This window comes from Amblyomma americanum, chromosome 2 (assembly GCF_052857255.1).
Source record: "Amblyomma americanum isolate KBUSLIRL-KWMA chromosome 2, ASM5285725v1, whole genome shotgun sequence".
NCBI classification, from domain to species: domain Eukaryota; kingdom Metazoa; phylum Arthropoda; class Arachnida; order Ixodida; family Ixodidae; genus Amblyomma; species Amblyomma americanum.
The window spans coordinates 205049313-205065971 of record NC_135498.1 but is presented as its reverse complement, the minus strand read 5'-3'; the positions used below and the strand labels follow the sequence as shown (position 1 = coordinate 205065971).

The window sequence follows — 16659 nt, the reverse complement described above, 5'->3', positions numbered from 1 at the left end:
TGGAGTGCGCCTACCGCCATGCGAGTAACAGGACAACTTCTAAGCCACCTGTCAAGAAGGTTGTCAATTTTCTTAAAGAAAATGGCTTAACGGTCATCCAGTCGGACAAGGAAGGGGGTTTTGTAGTCTTACCGCAAGGCTTGTTCCAGAGCAAGGCGATGGATGCCGTTACAAAGAACTTCACGCCAGTTAAGCACGATCCGAAGAAAAGAAAGCGAGAAGCCGTGAGACTTTTAAAGGATTTGAAGTTGGAGCATTTGATGAAGGCCGTGAAAAACGAGGATGCCGGAACCCTTGAAGTGTTTTTCACTGGAAAAACGCATAAAATTGGTTGCCCCTTTCGACTAATCGTGTCGGACAGGAACTGCTGGCAGAGGAAGCTTGGGAACTTCCTGCAGATACATTTGAATGTGTTATTAGGCAATGACCCGTTCTTCGTTAGAAGCTCCAAAGAAGTCGTTGAGCTGATGGGAAAAGGGCTACCGACTTCCACGACGGCTTTTTCCGTCGACATCGAAGACATGTATTATTCCATTCCGCACGAAGGACTGTTCGCTGCCATCAGAGAATGCGTGGAGCTTCACGGAGAGACGAAGTTCCGGAACTCAGTTGGCCTCAACACTGGCAACTTCTTGGAACTTATAGATTTCTATCTAAAGTCTTCCGTCATCCACTTCAATGAGAGTTATCATATTCAAAAAGCAGGCATTTGTATAGGTTCGAGCATAGCTCCAGCCTTAAGCGACATTTTTCTGTCATCCTTTGACCGACGTCTTCAAGACAAACTGCGAGGGATGGATGTCACCCGCGTGTGCAGGTACGTCGATGACTACCTGGTCTTCCTGACCCCACCGGGGGACGGCAATCTTCAGGATTTGGCCTCAAAGATCCTCTCGGCATTTTCATCTGAATCTTTCGGGCTCCGGTTTACCAGTGAGCTACCGCTTGATGGTCATCTTCAGTTCCTGGATTTAGATCTGCACTTTGAGAAACAGCGTTTGGGCTGGTCCTTCAAACCCAGGTCCAAAAAGGCTTTGCTTCCCTACACTAGTGCCCATTCGAAGTTGGTCAAGCGAGCTATCATTTCCCTATGTGTTGAGTCGGCCCTGAAAAAGACTTGTGACCACAAAGTCCAAGAGAGCTTCCAGTACCAGCTTCAGCGTTTGCAAGCAGCTGGATACCCTCCGCACGTCATTTCGAGTGTGTGTGAAAATGTGCTTCAAAAAATTAAGAGAGAACGCAAAGACAAAGATGACGCCGAGCAAAAGAAGGCCCATGTGATTCCATACATCCACAAATTCTCGCACAACATCAAGAAAGTGGCGAGAAAAGGAGGCGTCAACGTTGTCTTCTCGGCTCCATGTAGACTGTCCAAGGTGTGCGTGATGATGAAGAACACTAAGAAGACCCCTTGCAAAATCAAACATCTAAGGAAGTTCAAAGATTGCGTTTCCGGCGTTGTTTACAGCATTCCCCTTAGTTGCGGAAAAGTCTACATAGGCCAAACCGGCAGATGCTTTAATGAAAGAGCAAGGGAGCACCGGTTGAGCGTGGCAAACAACGATGGAGGGTTTTTGGCTAAGCATTGTGCGGACTGCACAAAAATGAAGCAACGGGACTGTGTACCATGGTTCGAAAAGACGGAATTTCTGGCCAGATTAAATGACAAATGGGAGCGTCTCGTCGTCGAAACATTTTACATCGGCACTACGGACAACTGTGTTAGCAAGGCTTCCATTTCCTTATCATCCAAAGAATTTGTGTTTTTGCGGGGGCATGTGTAGCCTAGTGGCCTGTTTGTGCCCTGGTGATTGAGCAGTACCTCCTGATTGCGTTTGATGCTTTCGTTGTTCATTTGATTAGCGATCTCAGTTTTGTTTCGGTTCTTTCATGGTTTGTGATTTCTTCCTACGCTTTGGATTTCATTCACCCCCCTTTTTTAAAACCGTTGTTGTCTTAAACTGTTGTCCCGTCTTTCATCTTTTTGTTTTTTTAAATGACTCGGTGCCTATTTTTCACTGTTTTTGTGACGTAGCTTCTTGAGCTGTTTCTTGGTTTTTTGTTTTTTTACTTTTTTGACCTGGTGCCTTTTTTCACTGTTTTTTTTGTTTTTGACGATGACCGATGTGGTTGTTTTTGTTTCCCGTTTTGTTTGCTTTCAAAAGGGGGAGTGCTTTGTCTCTTGGTTTTGGTGTCAGCACCTGCGCTTGTAAGCGGTTCGAGCTTCAGTGGTATCAGATGGCTACAGTGGTGTGGTTTTTGTTATGAATTTCCTTACTTTGCAGAACGCGTAATTCTCAAGTGTGCACTGTCGCTAAGCGGTCCTTTGCTTTTTGTTTCTCATAGAAAGGGCCGGCCAGGTATAAGATTATCTTGTAAGCGGTTGGTTCTTGTGTGGTCTGTTTATCGCCTGGGCAGATTGTCAAGTGCCATATTGATCAGATTTGAAGTGCGTTGGGGATCGCTATATATATTTTCCTTGTATTCCTTCCTTTAGTAAAGTTGTAAGTCTGCGTTAGTGTGTGTCTGCCTCCCTTTCGTCCGTGTTCTTGTTGCGCAGTTCGTCTTTTTTGCACCTTGAAAAGACCTTCGGCACTTCAGGAGGAAATGAACTCGCTAGGGTAACTGTGAAGCCGATATAATGTCATTTCATTTACACAGCGCTATTCTTTCTTATCTATATGTTAAGAACAGTCGGAGAACGCCTGTACTCGCATAAAATAGCCGCTTCAGGCAGTTTATGCAGGAAGCCAACAAAAAGCCGTGCACATCTTTTCGTGATTGTAAGCATATAACCGATGGTTTATAAAGACGTTTTCTCGGGTCACTGAGGCCGTGACGCCGTTGACTTCGTCCGACGTGCCACTGAAGTCTGAAACTGTGCAATTTGAAGAGAACTTTCGCACAGCTTGAAGTTGCATCATGTGCTTGGAAAGTTATTAGAGTGCAATGAAACCAATATTCACACTGCCACAAACTGTGTGGACGTAGCAGCTTTCTAGTAGAGCAGAGAAGAGAGAAGGGCGTTAGCGAGTCATAGCTTATCCCAAGCGCTATTTCTTGGGGCTAAAGGACAAGTATTTAACGAGAAGAAAAGAACGCCTTGCGTTTGCTTGAGCCGCATCGAAACTATACCCGCACTTGCACGGCAAGACTTTAAAAGTTGTGAGCGATCATCACTCGCTGTGCTGGCATGTGAACCTGAAAGATCGTCTGACCGTCTCACTCGGTAGAGCTCACGGCACCAAGTGTGCAACATCTTTATGGTCTTGTGAACAATATTATTTTCCAGCCGCGTAAAAAATTTTATACGCGGTTGGAAAATAATATTATTCACAAGTGGGACAAAAATTGTTCCTTTTCAGCAAGAAATACATTTATTGTTTTTCTTGCTGGAATAAACAGCCACACTTCATTTTTAGTACTAAATATAAAAATTGACTTAGACTATGATTCAAGTTCGAGTGATGTAAAAGACATGGAATGCAAATTGGAAAATTTTGTTAGCTTATACCCAAGCACCACAGGCCATCGGCCCAATATTGCAACAGAATGGTCCCATGCTGGTCCTTTGTAGGGCCAGCTTTGCCAACACAGTTCCAATTTTGGGCCAATTACTTCTGCTGCTTGGGTATTTTGTAGCTAGTGAAAAAAGTTAGATAAGCACCCAAAAATGCTTGTGCTAAAAAATAGAACTGATGCCTTTTCAACCTCGCACATAGCCGCTCTACGTGACGACGAGAAATAATCAAAAAAGCGTTCTTAAGTTGCACATACTTAAGTGTTATGTATATCGTCTGAAAGCTGAAGGAAGATTCGAACAGAAGGTCACAAAATCTAAAAAATATGTTCTTAATAGAAAGCATATTTGCTGCTTTTATTGCTGTTTCATTGCTATGTTGGTATTGATTGCAGTTTTCGATAAATCGAACATTCATCAAACCTAAGTTGAGTTGCAGTGCACACGCAAATATCTATTTTTATAAAATCGCAGATTTGTAACTGAAATGGCGCCAAGTAAGAAATTGTTGCGTTTTGTTTTACAATGCGAAATTTCCCCCCACTCTCTGCTAATGCGTTCTAAAAATCCTGTCTTGTCCTTCGTGTTCGACTCTTCGTATTCCAACTGTTTCATATTTACATGGTAACACGGAAAACCCAAGTGCCTGCATACGGGGCTTTGCATGTAGGATACGCTAAGAATGACAGGCGCGCTCTTTATGATTACCAAGGTAGCTGGGCTGTCCGCAAGAAAATTATGAGAATCACTTTGAACCAACAGCCTGAGGTTAAGTGATCTGTTGCTTAAAGGGACACTGAGGAGAAATTGAAGTTGGCTTGTATCGATAGAATAGCAGCTCCTGATCACAAAAACGCCACTCTTACTGAAAACAAAGCTCTTGTAATGTAGAAAATAGCAAGAACCAAAATACAGGTGTCACCGCCACAGGCCAATCTCGCAAGTACAAGCGTGATGACTTCCTAGGACAAGAGGCGCCACCTTGGAGGAATTTTCCTTACTTCATGGAACCACGAATCTCTGAGGCTGGCAAAGGAAGGTTGCGCACCGCACCGCTAGCTGTCAGAAATCACGGAGTCTGCGTTTACGTCACGTATCACGTCACTCCGTTCTGAGACGTCTTAAGAGTTGCCGTGGCGTCATAAGAGTTCCCTGAGTTTGAATCAGAGCGGCGGGAAAAACTTTTTCATCTTCGAGTCCAAATTTCTTTGAAATAAATGCATGTTTCGCGCCCGGACAAGCGGCAACAGAGCCATGAAATGCCGAACTATCAGATTTTGCTAACAAAAAAAAATGATAGAGTTCTCCTCAGTGTCCCTTTAAACTTGCGCACGTATGCCTCGCCAACTTCTCTGGAGCGACAAAGGGTAGGGATTTGAAGGTTCGTGATGATGCTCATAATAAAAAAGACAACAAATACTGAAGCAAATGGAAGCGTGAATAATTTTTTTGTGTTTTCTTAAGTGGTAGATATTGGTAAATTAGTAGTGTAAATATTTTATTCCTGGAAAAATTGACAAGAAAGTAGTAGAAATTGTGCGGTTTTAGGCGCTACAATATCCTTGCTTCACGTAGCCTACGTACAGTCTAAACAGGAATGCGCCTATTTGGGAATTAAAAAGGAGTAAGCCGTCCTCTGGTGCACTATTTTATGAAAGAAATTGTGCTAGAGAAGTTATTAGTTTTTTTAACTTTTTTGTACTACTATTTTTTGTATATTGGCAGTTTGTTTTTCTGAACGTTACTAATTTGTCTAACTCGACGGACATAATTATTACCGTGGTATCTTGTGTACCCAAACGATCTGTACTGGCGCCTCTTTTATTTTTGCTATTTATTAGTGATATAACTAACCAAGATTACGTACAAATGAGACTGTTTGCAGACGATTGCGTTCTATATCATGAAATTAAGCATCAGCCTGACAAGATCAAACTACATAGCGCTTTAAATAAAGTTTTTCAGTGGTGTCATGATTGGAGCATGGTCATTAACAAAGACAAGACTGTTTCTATGTCCGTCACAAAGAAAAAATTCCGCTTAAGTTCGCTTATGGTTCTGATAACACTGCACTACAAACTGTTACGGAGTACCGATATCTGGACATCCTTATTTCATCTGACCTGAACTCGACAACGCACGGTCAGTATGTAGCAAATAAGGCAATGAACAAACGTACTTTGAAAAACTCGCTTCCCGAAATAGAGGTTCAGGCATACACTACGCTTATGCGCCCGGTATTAGAATATGCTAGCCTTACTTGGTTCCCTTGTACAGGTACTAGCGTAGCCGCACTGGAAAGTGTGCAGCGAAAAGCCGCGTGATTTAGCTATAACCAGTAAAGACGCGGCAGATCCACCTAATGAACTTTTGCATCGCGCAGGGCTTCAGCCATTATCTATCCGATCGAAACTGCACCGCTTGAAATTCCTATACTTACTTCTGCACAATTCATTTAAGCTTAACTCTGAAGACTTGGTCAATATAAGCCACTCAACAATCACCCGCCGCATACATCCTCTCACACTTCAAGAATTTGTTTGTTGCAATAACACATTCTATTTTTCCCTTTCTCCGCGAGCAGTGCGCGAATGGAATGCACTTGACGCTTCAATTTTAATGCAACCGACAGTCCTCATATTGTTGGAGCTGGCCGAGCTGAGTATATTGCCACAAAACTGACTTTGTTCTGTATAACTGATTATCTCGAATTTGTTTGTTCTTGTCTTGCTTTAACTAGACCCATCCTTTTCATTATACAACTGCTTACTGTTCTATAGCTGTATTATATGTAAGTTGTGTATTTTTTAAGTGCGCCCACCCTTGTAAAAGCCCCGGTTGGGGTTGACAGTATATGGAAATAAAAATAAAATATATATGAATCTGTAGGCTTTTTAATCTATACTATGTACCCTAGTATTTATTGTCTGTGTTGCTTCGCGGTATAATTCGTACAGATTGAGCTTCTTAGTTTCTGTTTTGTGAATAGCTCTGTATTGAAATTTATTCTCATGGGAGGTCCCACTTGCGGTCTAGTACCTTGGGACCTCTCAATGTGTATTTTTGTAGCTTCCTTTGGAGTCAGGAACTTTCAACTTCAACTTCTGTTGAGAGTGCATAGCACAGATGCGCTTTGCCAAAAATATCTCTTAAACTGCTGCTATCAGCAACATTCACGCATCAGTTGTTAGTACGTATGTGCGTAATTAAACCAATATAACCGCCTCGCTACTCTCCGCCGTAATTATATAATATATTTTGTTGTCAAAAAGCCGAACATGTGCCCAGAATCACACCTGTGGTCTAAAAATGCTCATGCAATCTTTGTTTCCATACATATCTATTTATTGAACTTATTTATACACATTATAGAGACCTGGATTAAGTCTAAGGATGGAAACTGGTGGAAGTTTCTTGCTCGAGAGTAAATTAAGGTGGAAGAACAGGGCAAAAGGAAATTGCTGCCTACTCCAGCACTAATAAAGAAGCATTAGTTCGGAAGTCCTTGAGCACTGAAAGGAGTCCTCGCTTAGTAAGCAAAAACAACACAATTCTAAAATACTGCTAAGCACAACAACTGCTTAATTGTCGTTCAAATTTCTGGCGCACTCCATCCTTTGGCCTGAAGCCAAATGCAGTAGCCAGTTGAAATTGTTCATTGAATGGTGCACAAGAGCGCCTGCATCGTTATTGCTCCTTTGAAACAGTTAATGTTATCAGCACTTCACGTTTTTTCTTGCTACGACTCAGGAATATCTTCTCATAAACAGTAAATGATGATCCCTTGCGATAGCATAGGGAATTGTGTCTCGTAACGTCAGGCGCGGCTACAGTAAAAAAAATATTAAATAGAAAAAGTCCTACCCGACATACCAGAGAGCTTAGCTATTCGGCCATGATCGTGAAGTTTTGCCATGGCGTAGGATTGCGTTCTGCTCCGCCGTTTCTTGCATGAGTTTGTGGCAAAAAAAAAGAAACAGCTGATTGGCACCACGCTTGCAGGGGAAGTTCGGTCTCATGCAATTTCCGGCGGACGGTCTTTCACAAGGTGGATCTAACTGGATGCGCTTCGTGAACCGCCCCACTCACCCTGGGCAGCACAACCTGGTGGCCTTCCAGTGCGCAGGAGCCGTCTACTACAGGACCTGCAAGGCCGTCGGGACGTATGAAGAGCTGATCGTCTCGTTCAACGCTTCGGAGAACGTTCAGGAGCAGAACGCCTATGGAAAAGTACCGGTGGTGGAGCCAGAAACGCAAGAGGATAGTGAGATAGGTACTTTCAGCATGCAATAGCGCGCTCGGGCGCAACATCAGAAACCGGGGTAGTCGCTTATGTTTGGAAGCCGTTGGGTATCTTTGTTTAGCGGCTGCGTGCTGCCTCACCCAGGCTTTAAATTATTTTCACAGCACACTCATATTCCACTGGTTGGCATTGTTGCTGAATATGCTATTATTATTATTTTTTACGAGATACTCGTTCACCTTCACTTATGATGGGACTCCTGCGCTCAGCTAGATGTCGCTTGGTCTCTCCAAGCTCGAGGACCACTTGCATCAATGCCCGAACTACCGCACGCATGTCGCCGGTGAAGGCGACACCCCCATCGGCATGCTTCCAGCGGCAGCGTGGTTGAGATGTTTAAAAATGGCGGACGATTATGCGTGGTTAAGGCAAATACGAATGAGGTGTACTAGCACTTCGGTCTCGGTTTGAGGTTTGGTTTTCAAGGTTAAGCAGGCTTCAGACAAAGATCGGCGAAATCGGACTTAAGCTCCACCTTCAGGGCATTTCGCGCTAGCGTTAATGGGTGAATGCCTATATACGCGAGCTTGGTCATTTTCTGCTCTACATTCATTGTTCGCTGAGGGTCCTGACACCGTACCTGGCGCAGTCGTGCAGCGATTGCGCGATGCGCCACTGCCCGGCGACGGCAGATGCTGCCACCGGTGGGGCTTGCAAGGCTCAGGTTACTCTTCCCGAGCAACCTCTTGCCGGCAATGGTTAATTGAACTTCCAAGTACAATGGCGGGCTCGGTGGTACCGGACAGGCTCACAACCCCAAAATCGGCGAGTAGGGGGCTGTAAAACTTGGCACTAAAACAGAAGCAATCATGAAGAATTATCCTGGAACACATTCCCTTTGACGAGAGAGGAAATGAGGCCAGCATCATATATATATATGTATATTAATTGTACACACCACAGTCTTGACGAGGCTATTATAAAAGTAGGATGCAAAACCAACAAGCGAAAAAGCAAGCATCAAATCAGATCAAATGAATTGATTTCACATCTTACAATACAGGTGGAGAGGCTATGGAAAAAGCTGCCGGTGAGCAGACTGACGTACCATTCTAAAACCTAGTCTTCAGCAGGAATGCAGTATTGAAAGTTACACAATTTGAAAACAAAGACAAATACACGAAGGAATCAAAAGAGAATATACAAAACAGTACTATGTACACATAGGTAAACGTAAGCCATGTTATTTGATTGCATAGTGTGAAGTTCTCAGCGCGAACAGGAACGCAAATCGAAAAGAATGACAGCGTATCTCTCATGAGGAGGCGGAACAGTGTAATGGAAGCATTGTTTTGCAAAATTAGGTCCATATATTGGTACTCTACATTCCTCACAAATTCTTGTTGGATTGCCTTGTGGTGTTTACTTCAGTTCGGCAAATTTCCTTAGATTAGTTGTACTGTCCCTAAATTCTGACTTGAAGATGACCCTAGGGCTATATTTATTAAGAATAGACGTGCCTTATCAGACTGCAACGACAAACGAAAGCTGCAGTCAGGTATCGGTACCATGAATTATATGCATATCGGATACACATTTTTTTGATTAAATGTATAAGTTGACGGCTAGTGAATGTTGTAGTACCGCATATTAACTGGCAAAAATACCGTATGAGGTGGAATGATTGTATATTTTGTTCTAAATATGACACCCTTAGTGTCTTACACTCGTTTATCTGCAATAAACTAGCTCTGTACCAGTTCTCTAGAGTTTTCATCATGGCATTACACCAGCAGATAATCGGATGAATGTCGTTACTAGCAAATAATAGACTCGTATCATCCGCATAGATGACACAATTCGCAATATGGGCGGTGTTGACAACATCATTTAAATAAATATTGAAGAGTAAAGGCGTTGTGTACTTCCTTGAGTGACGCCACATGAAAGTGTCTTTGGTTCAGACTCTGTGCCAGTAATGAATATCGAATGAGTACCGCAGCGATAGCCTCGTGGTTTGAGCATCCGCCTCGCATGCGGGAAGTGAGGGGTTTGATCCCCAGCGCCGCCGGGAACCCACTAGTGATACAATGGATACAAGCTTTCCCCTGCCTGGTGGAAGGCTTGATTAGAGTGAAATGCTTGGGAAATGGGTATTTTGCCCCCGCTTGTGCAATGGAACTGGCTAGTGCCATGGCGCTCTTTGACCGAAGCTGCCCTTGCGTCATAAAATCCATCATCATCAATACCACTTGTCTAAAAGATAGATAAGAGCTAAATATTGATAGTGCTTTTCTTCGGATACCCTGTGAGTGCAATTTATTCAGTAAGATTTTATAATCTACAGGCTCTAAAGGTTTTGAAAAATCCACAAAAACTCCAGTGACACTGGCTTTGCTTTCTAGCTGTGCTTTTATATATTCTTTCTGCTGAATTCGGCAGCTGTTCGGTATCTGAATTCGGTAGCTGCTGGGCTCGGTAGCTGTGCATCAGCGCAGGCTACTAATCCGATACTTTTCACAATGCAGGTGTTTGCCTTCGCTGTGCAACTGATTTTCGCCGCTCTACCGTCTGCTTCCTGTTCATCAGTTTTGACCGCCGCCCCGGAGTTCCTTGAAAAAGGCCTTTTCCTTCCACCTGCCCCATCACCGTTGCTGCCCCATCGCCTACCCTCATCGCCGCCAGAGGACGTCATCTTGGACCATCAGTGGCCAGTCCCATCACCAAGAACATCATGTGATAATTCTATCAGCCATATAAAGCCCCTGCTGTCATCGCCGCCGCTCTTTGGGCTCGGTAGCTGTGCATCAGCGCAGGCTACTAATCCGATACTTTTCACAATGCAGGTGTTTGCCTTCGCTGTGCAACTGATTATCGCCGCTCTACCGTCTGCTTCCTGTTCATCAGTTTTGACCGCCGCCCCGAAGTTCCTTGAAAAAGGCCTTTACCTTCCACCTGCCCTATCACCGTTGCTGCCCCATCGCCTAAACTCATCGCCACCAGAGGACGTCATCTTGGACCATCAGTGGCCAGTCCCATCACCAAGAACATCATGTGATAATTCTATCAGCCATATAAAGCCCCTGCTGTCATCGCCGCCGCTCTGTGGGCTCGGTAGCTGTGCATCAGCGCAGGCTACTAATCCGATACTTTTCACAATGCAGGTGTTTGCCTTCGCTGTGCAACTTATTTTCGCCGCTCTACCGTCTGCTTCCTGTTCATCAGTTTTGACCGCCGCCCCGAAGTTCCTTGAAAAAGGCCTTTTCCTTCCACCTGCCCCATCACCGTTGCTGCCCCATCGCCTACCCTCATCGCCGCCAGAGGACGTCGTCTTGGACCATCAGTGGCCAGTCCCATCACCAAGAACATCATCTGATAATTCTATCAGCCATATAAAGCCCCTGCTGTCATCGCCGCCGCTCTGTGGGCTCGGTAGCTGTGCATCAGCGCAGGCTACTAATCCGATACTTTTCACAATGCAGGTTAGTAATAAGTTTTCCCTATTTTCTAAAAAAACCAGTAACTACTTTTTAATGCAGCTGCCGAGCCCTCAGTGCTGCTGTAGTATTGCTGCCGAATGTTCACGTGTTCTTCGTTTTCTTTTACTATTGTCAGGCGATGTTGAAACTAACCCAGGCCCCGACCGTTACGACAGCATACTTTCCGAGCTCCAGAAACTAACTACCGGACAAGCTACATTAATTTCAGATCTGCAGGACATTAAACACCAACTGAAAACTACCGAAACAACCTTGGCCAACTTAAACAAGCGCATGGACACTCTAGAATCACACTACGCCACACTTTCTACTCTCCATTCTGAAATCGACGCCCTGAAAACTTTAAACACTGAACTTACCTGCAAGGTCGACAAACTGGAAGCACGTATGGACGATGCAGAAAATCGGTCTCGCCGTAACAATCATTTTTTACAATATTCCTGACACTAACCCCACTGAAACGTATGCAGACTCGGAAGAAAGTCATTCGCCATTGCTCCACTCAATTAGGATTTGCCATCGAACCCAATCTAATCGAGCGTGCTCACCGCCTCGGGCGCCGCTCTACTGATCGCACCAGGCCAATCATCGTTAAATTCACGTCATCGAAAACTAAAGAAAGCATCCTTTCCTTAGGCAATAAGCTGACAGGCACCAACTACAGTATTGGCGAAGACTTCTCCCTTCCCGTCCGTAACGCCCGCAAACATCTTGTAACCTTTGCCAAATCGGTATCCGATAAGTTCTCCTTGCGCTTCAAAACATTACACATTGGTCCTAAACGCTACATATTCGATGAATCATCACTAACAGTCAAAGAGGTAAAATAGCAACCATCTCAGCCCCTGTCGACAGATCGTTCTAAGGATGTACACCAAGAAGCGCTTTCATTGTCAGCAATATTTACTAACGTGCGAAGTTTCATTTCAAAGCGCGACATTGTTTCCCACATCGTCACTTCATCTGCCAGTAACATAGTAGTCTTGACAGAAACGTGGCTTAACAGCGATATTTCCGATAGTGAAGTGCTTGCTGACTTGCCAAATTTCTGTGTTTTTCGCAAAGATCGCCCAGATCGAAGGGGAGGAGGAGTACTGATTGCCACCGCTCGAGACCTATCATGCTCAGCCATTAACCTTTCATCAGATATAGAAATAATATGGGTTTTATGCCACGCTTCACCTAAATCAGTTGTGATCGGCGTTTGCTACAGGCCTCCTAACAGCCCAGATTTCCCGCGAAAATTCAATAACGCATTGAATGAAATTAACGCTAAACATCCTAACACATGCACTCTCCTATTCGGAGACTTCAATTTTCCGAGCATCGACTGGAATTATCTAACCGCTACAGGTAATAAGGATGTAATGAATTTCTAGACGTTTGCCTTAATTTTAATCTCATTCAAACTGTATCCGAGCCAACTCGTGTAACCGAAGACTGCGCAAATATTCTAGATCTATTATTAACGGATAACCCTGAATGCGTTCATTCTATCACGTATCTACCAGGCGTCAGCGATCATCATGTCATACATGCTGGTTTCACGATTAAACCATCCTTACGCGCAACAACTAAAAGAATTATCCGATTATACGATAAAGGAAACTATACAGCAATAAATAATGAAATTCGCGCATTTTTGCCAGCATTTCAATCTAACTTTAATCAAAGATCCATTCATGATAACTGGTCCTTGTTTAAGAGGAAAATCGACGATTTGGTCGACAGGTTTATTCCGAACATAAATATACGAACTAACCCTAAAAACTCGTGGTTCACAAATACACTCAGACGCCTTGAAAATAAAAAGAAGCGTCTTTTCCGATCGGCCAAGTTGCTTCCTAGTCAGGACGCTTGGAACAAATATTACGCAGCCGAAAAAACGTACTTATCAAGTATTCGAGAAGCCAAGCGCACCTTTTTCAACTCCGATTTGCCTAAAATGTTGTCAACTAACCCCCGTAGGTTCTGGCAAGTCATTAACCCCCAGCACACACGAACTATTTTCCTCACTGATGGTTCGGGTGAAATTGTATGCGAAACAGAATGCGCCAATATGTTCAACGCAGCCTTTTCTTCCGTCTTTACTAATGAAACAGATCCGACATTTCCTCCAAACGCCCCAGTTATTCAAGATACTATGCCTTCTCTTACTATTTCTTCAGCAGGAATTTCGTCACTAATTGAAAACATTAAACTTTCATCCTCTGCAGGAACTGACAATATCAACGCTAAAATACTGATTAATACCAAAGATATATGTTCATCTCTGTTGTGCTTGTTATTCGCTCAGTCACTCTTCACAGGTCAACTGCCCATAGACTGGAAAAATGGGAAGTCGTTCCAGTCTACAAATCAGGTAACAAGAACTCGCCACTTAATTACCGTCCCATCTCTCTAACTAGTATTCCCTGCAAAATCATGGAACACGTCATCTATACCCATATCATGGCATTCCTTGATTCGAACAACTTTTTTCAACCTGCTCAGCACGGGTTTCGTCGGGGTTATTCCTGCGAGACCAAACTTGCTACGTTCATTCACGATCTGCATGCTAATATTGATTGTAATCTACAGACTGACATCGTATTTTTAGATTTTGCAAAAGCCTTTGATAAAGTACCCCATAAACGCCTCCTGATAAAACTTTCCCAATTAAATTTGCATCCCCATATTTTGAAGTGGATTGAAGAGTTTTTGACTAATCGTACGCAGTTTGTCTCCGTTAAGAATAAGAACTCTAACTCACTCCCAGTAACGTCAGGCGTTCCACAGGGATCTGTGCTTGGCCCACTACTGTTTCTCGTGTACATTAATGATCTGCCTTCAAACGTAACATCTAACATACGCATGTTCGCTGACGACTGTGTACTTTATCGAGCTATTCTCTCCACTGATGACCAATCTTCTCTTCAAAATGGTCTCAATGCTGTTCAGGAGTGGTGTAATAAGTGGCTAATGGAACTTAACCCAAGTAAATGTAATCTTTTGTCCATCAGCCGTCGCCGTAATCCTCTAATTTTTTCTTACGAAATATTAGAAGTTCCCGTACAACTAGTTCAGTCATACAAGTACCTAAGCATAACAATTTCTAGCGATCTTTCTTGGAGCTTGCATGTTACTATCATAATATCGTCAGCAAACAAGACGCTAGGTTTCCTCAAGCGCCATCTTCACCATGCCCCAAAACATGTCAAGTTGTTAGCTTACAAATCATTCGTCAGGTCCAAACTAGAATTTGCATCGCCCATTTGGAATCCTCATCAAGCTTACCTCATCAATGCCCTCGAATCTGTTCAAAATCGCGCTGCTCGCTTCATTCATTCATCGTACTCTTATGACATCAGCGTTTCCTCCTTAAAAACAGCACCCGGATTATCACCCTTATCGCTCCGCCGTCGCATCTCCAGCCTGTCTTTAGTTTACAAATCCTTCCACAGCCCTATGCCCATCGCACCTTATATTCTTCCCCCAGCACGCATATCTCATCGCACCAGCCATCACCTACAAGTTGCCCGTCCACGCTCACGCACCGTCACTTTTTCTAATTCCTTCTTTCCTCGTGCAGCCGCAGACTGGAACGGCCTTCCAAACAACGTTGCCATCAACACTTGCCCAAGTCTTTTCGCTGAAAATGTAAAAACTTTCCTGTTATTGTGAATCTGTGCTTTTAATTGTTGCCGCCCCTTATGTAACACCCCTCTTTTGGGGCCTTTAAGGTAATAAAATGAAATGAAATGAAAAGCTCTGTTGATTTTCCTTCGCAGAAACCAAACAGAAATGGTGTTAACAGGGTAACTTGATGGAGGACATTTGAAATTCTTAGATGAAGCAATTTTTCATAAGCTTTAAGAGCTCTGGTCGAATCTGAAACCCAAAAATGAATTAAAAGTAATGAAGTCTCAACCCTCCTCCACTTATGCCGGTGCTCTTTCTCTCGGCTCCTCCCGGGCGCAGACGGTACGTGGCTACACCTAGGCGCGGGAAGGTAGCAGCCACACCCAACGCTCGCGCTTTAGCGCGCAGTAGACCGCGCATGCGTTTTCTACCTTGGCTTCAGTCGAAATGAGATCATGACATGGAGATAAAAAACTTGTTACTCAAATAACTACCTCGAGCATCGTTGCACTGATTTATGGGAACTTTCTGTATTGGGATCACTTTATTTGCATGCACGCAGTGGAGGAGGAATGATATCCTCAGTGTTTTGTTTACGCTGGCCTGTTTTGCCCAATAGTATTCCGAATTAAACTCCGCCAAGAGGAGGTGGAACGACATACGACTAGACATTCTGCCCAGGCTTTATATGAACGGATGGCGCTTTAATGCTGCCATAATATATTCATCTCTCACAGGCGAGTTTCATCGTGCAATAAGATGCGCTATTCACAGTGTAGGTGTCTACTCATCTCAGTTAATTTTTTTTAGCGCAGGAAAGCTTAGCAATGATTTCGGAGTTACTTTACCTCGGACACATCGCAGGTTAACAGTAAAAAGATATGACTGCCGGTAGCCTCTTAATGTTTGTAAATTGGCGAATACGATAGCCTCGATGCGCACTGTAACGCGGTTGTGACCAGCAAGATTTTGAAGGTACGGTTAGTTGTTTTGATTGATTACAGGAATAAAAAAATGCTTTTAACCGCTGCTTCGCGCGCAGCCACAGCGCTGCATGACTAACTGGAATGTTCGTTTAGAAGATTTTCATCTCGGCTCAGCATAAGCAATAATGGTTTATACGAAGGCATTGTCTTCTCTCATGTAATTGCCATGCAAAACGGGCAGAAGTCTGGACTGCCGCAGATAATTGCTTTGGTCGAAGCAACACGCAGAAAAAAAATTCAAGCTGTGGAAATCTAATGCTGGTTTTACTCAGTGCTGTTTGAAGCGCGCGCTTTATTCGTTTACGAAGTTGCTTGAAACGAAAATTGAAAATACAAGGAGAAAATGCCTGCAGTTAATTTTAACGGAGGCATCCTCAAGTATTACCCATGCAGATATGCAGTACTGGAGTGATAGCTGCCGTTACTGTGCCTATACGCACAGTAACGACCTAATTGGTATGAACCCTGCCAGTAGAATTAAGTTCAGCGAGGCGCGCGACATGAACGCTAGGCCTGCATCGCGAGCAGAATGAACTGCGTCGCTCTAACACCGACAATCACCTTATAAGAGCGTTAGCTCTTACTCATCAGGTTTGGAGATTTCGTGGGGTGTGCTACCGATGGATAGATGGATGGATACGACTGAACCCTTTAAAATCGGGTGGTGGCTCAAGCCACCTAACCATAACTGATAAAATTTTACACTTCTCTTGATTTTAGCCACCAATCAGATAATTTTCGCTTGGCTATTTCTACCCGCTTAAAACCTACTTTCCCTTCACTGTCCTT

The 16659-nt window shown here is 43.8% G+C and overlaps 1 protein-coding gene across 1 annotated transcript in view; it reads left to right on the top strand.

The window, feature by feature from the left end:
* Nucleotides 1–16659, top strand: part of LOC144122111 (histone-lysine N-methyltransferase PRDM7-like) — a 253642-nt gene that overhangs the window by 198946 nt on the left and 38037 nt on the right. The window contains exon 8 of the mRNA XM_077655632.1: nucleotides 7523–7793. Coding sequence (XP_077511758.1) covers nucleotides 7523–7793 — 271 coding nt within the window. The remainder of the gene's footprint in view (nucleotides 1–7522; nucleotides 7794–16659) is intronic.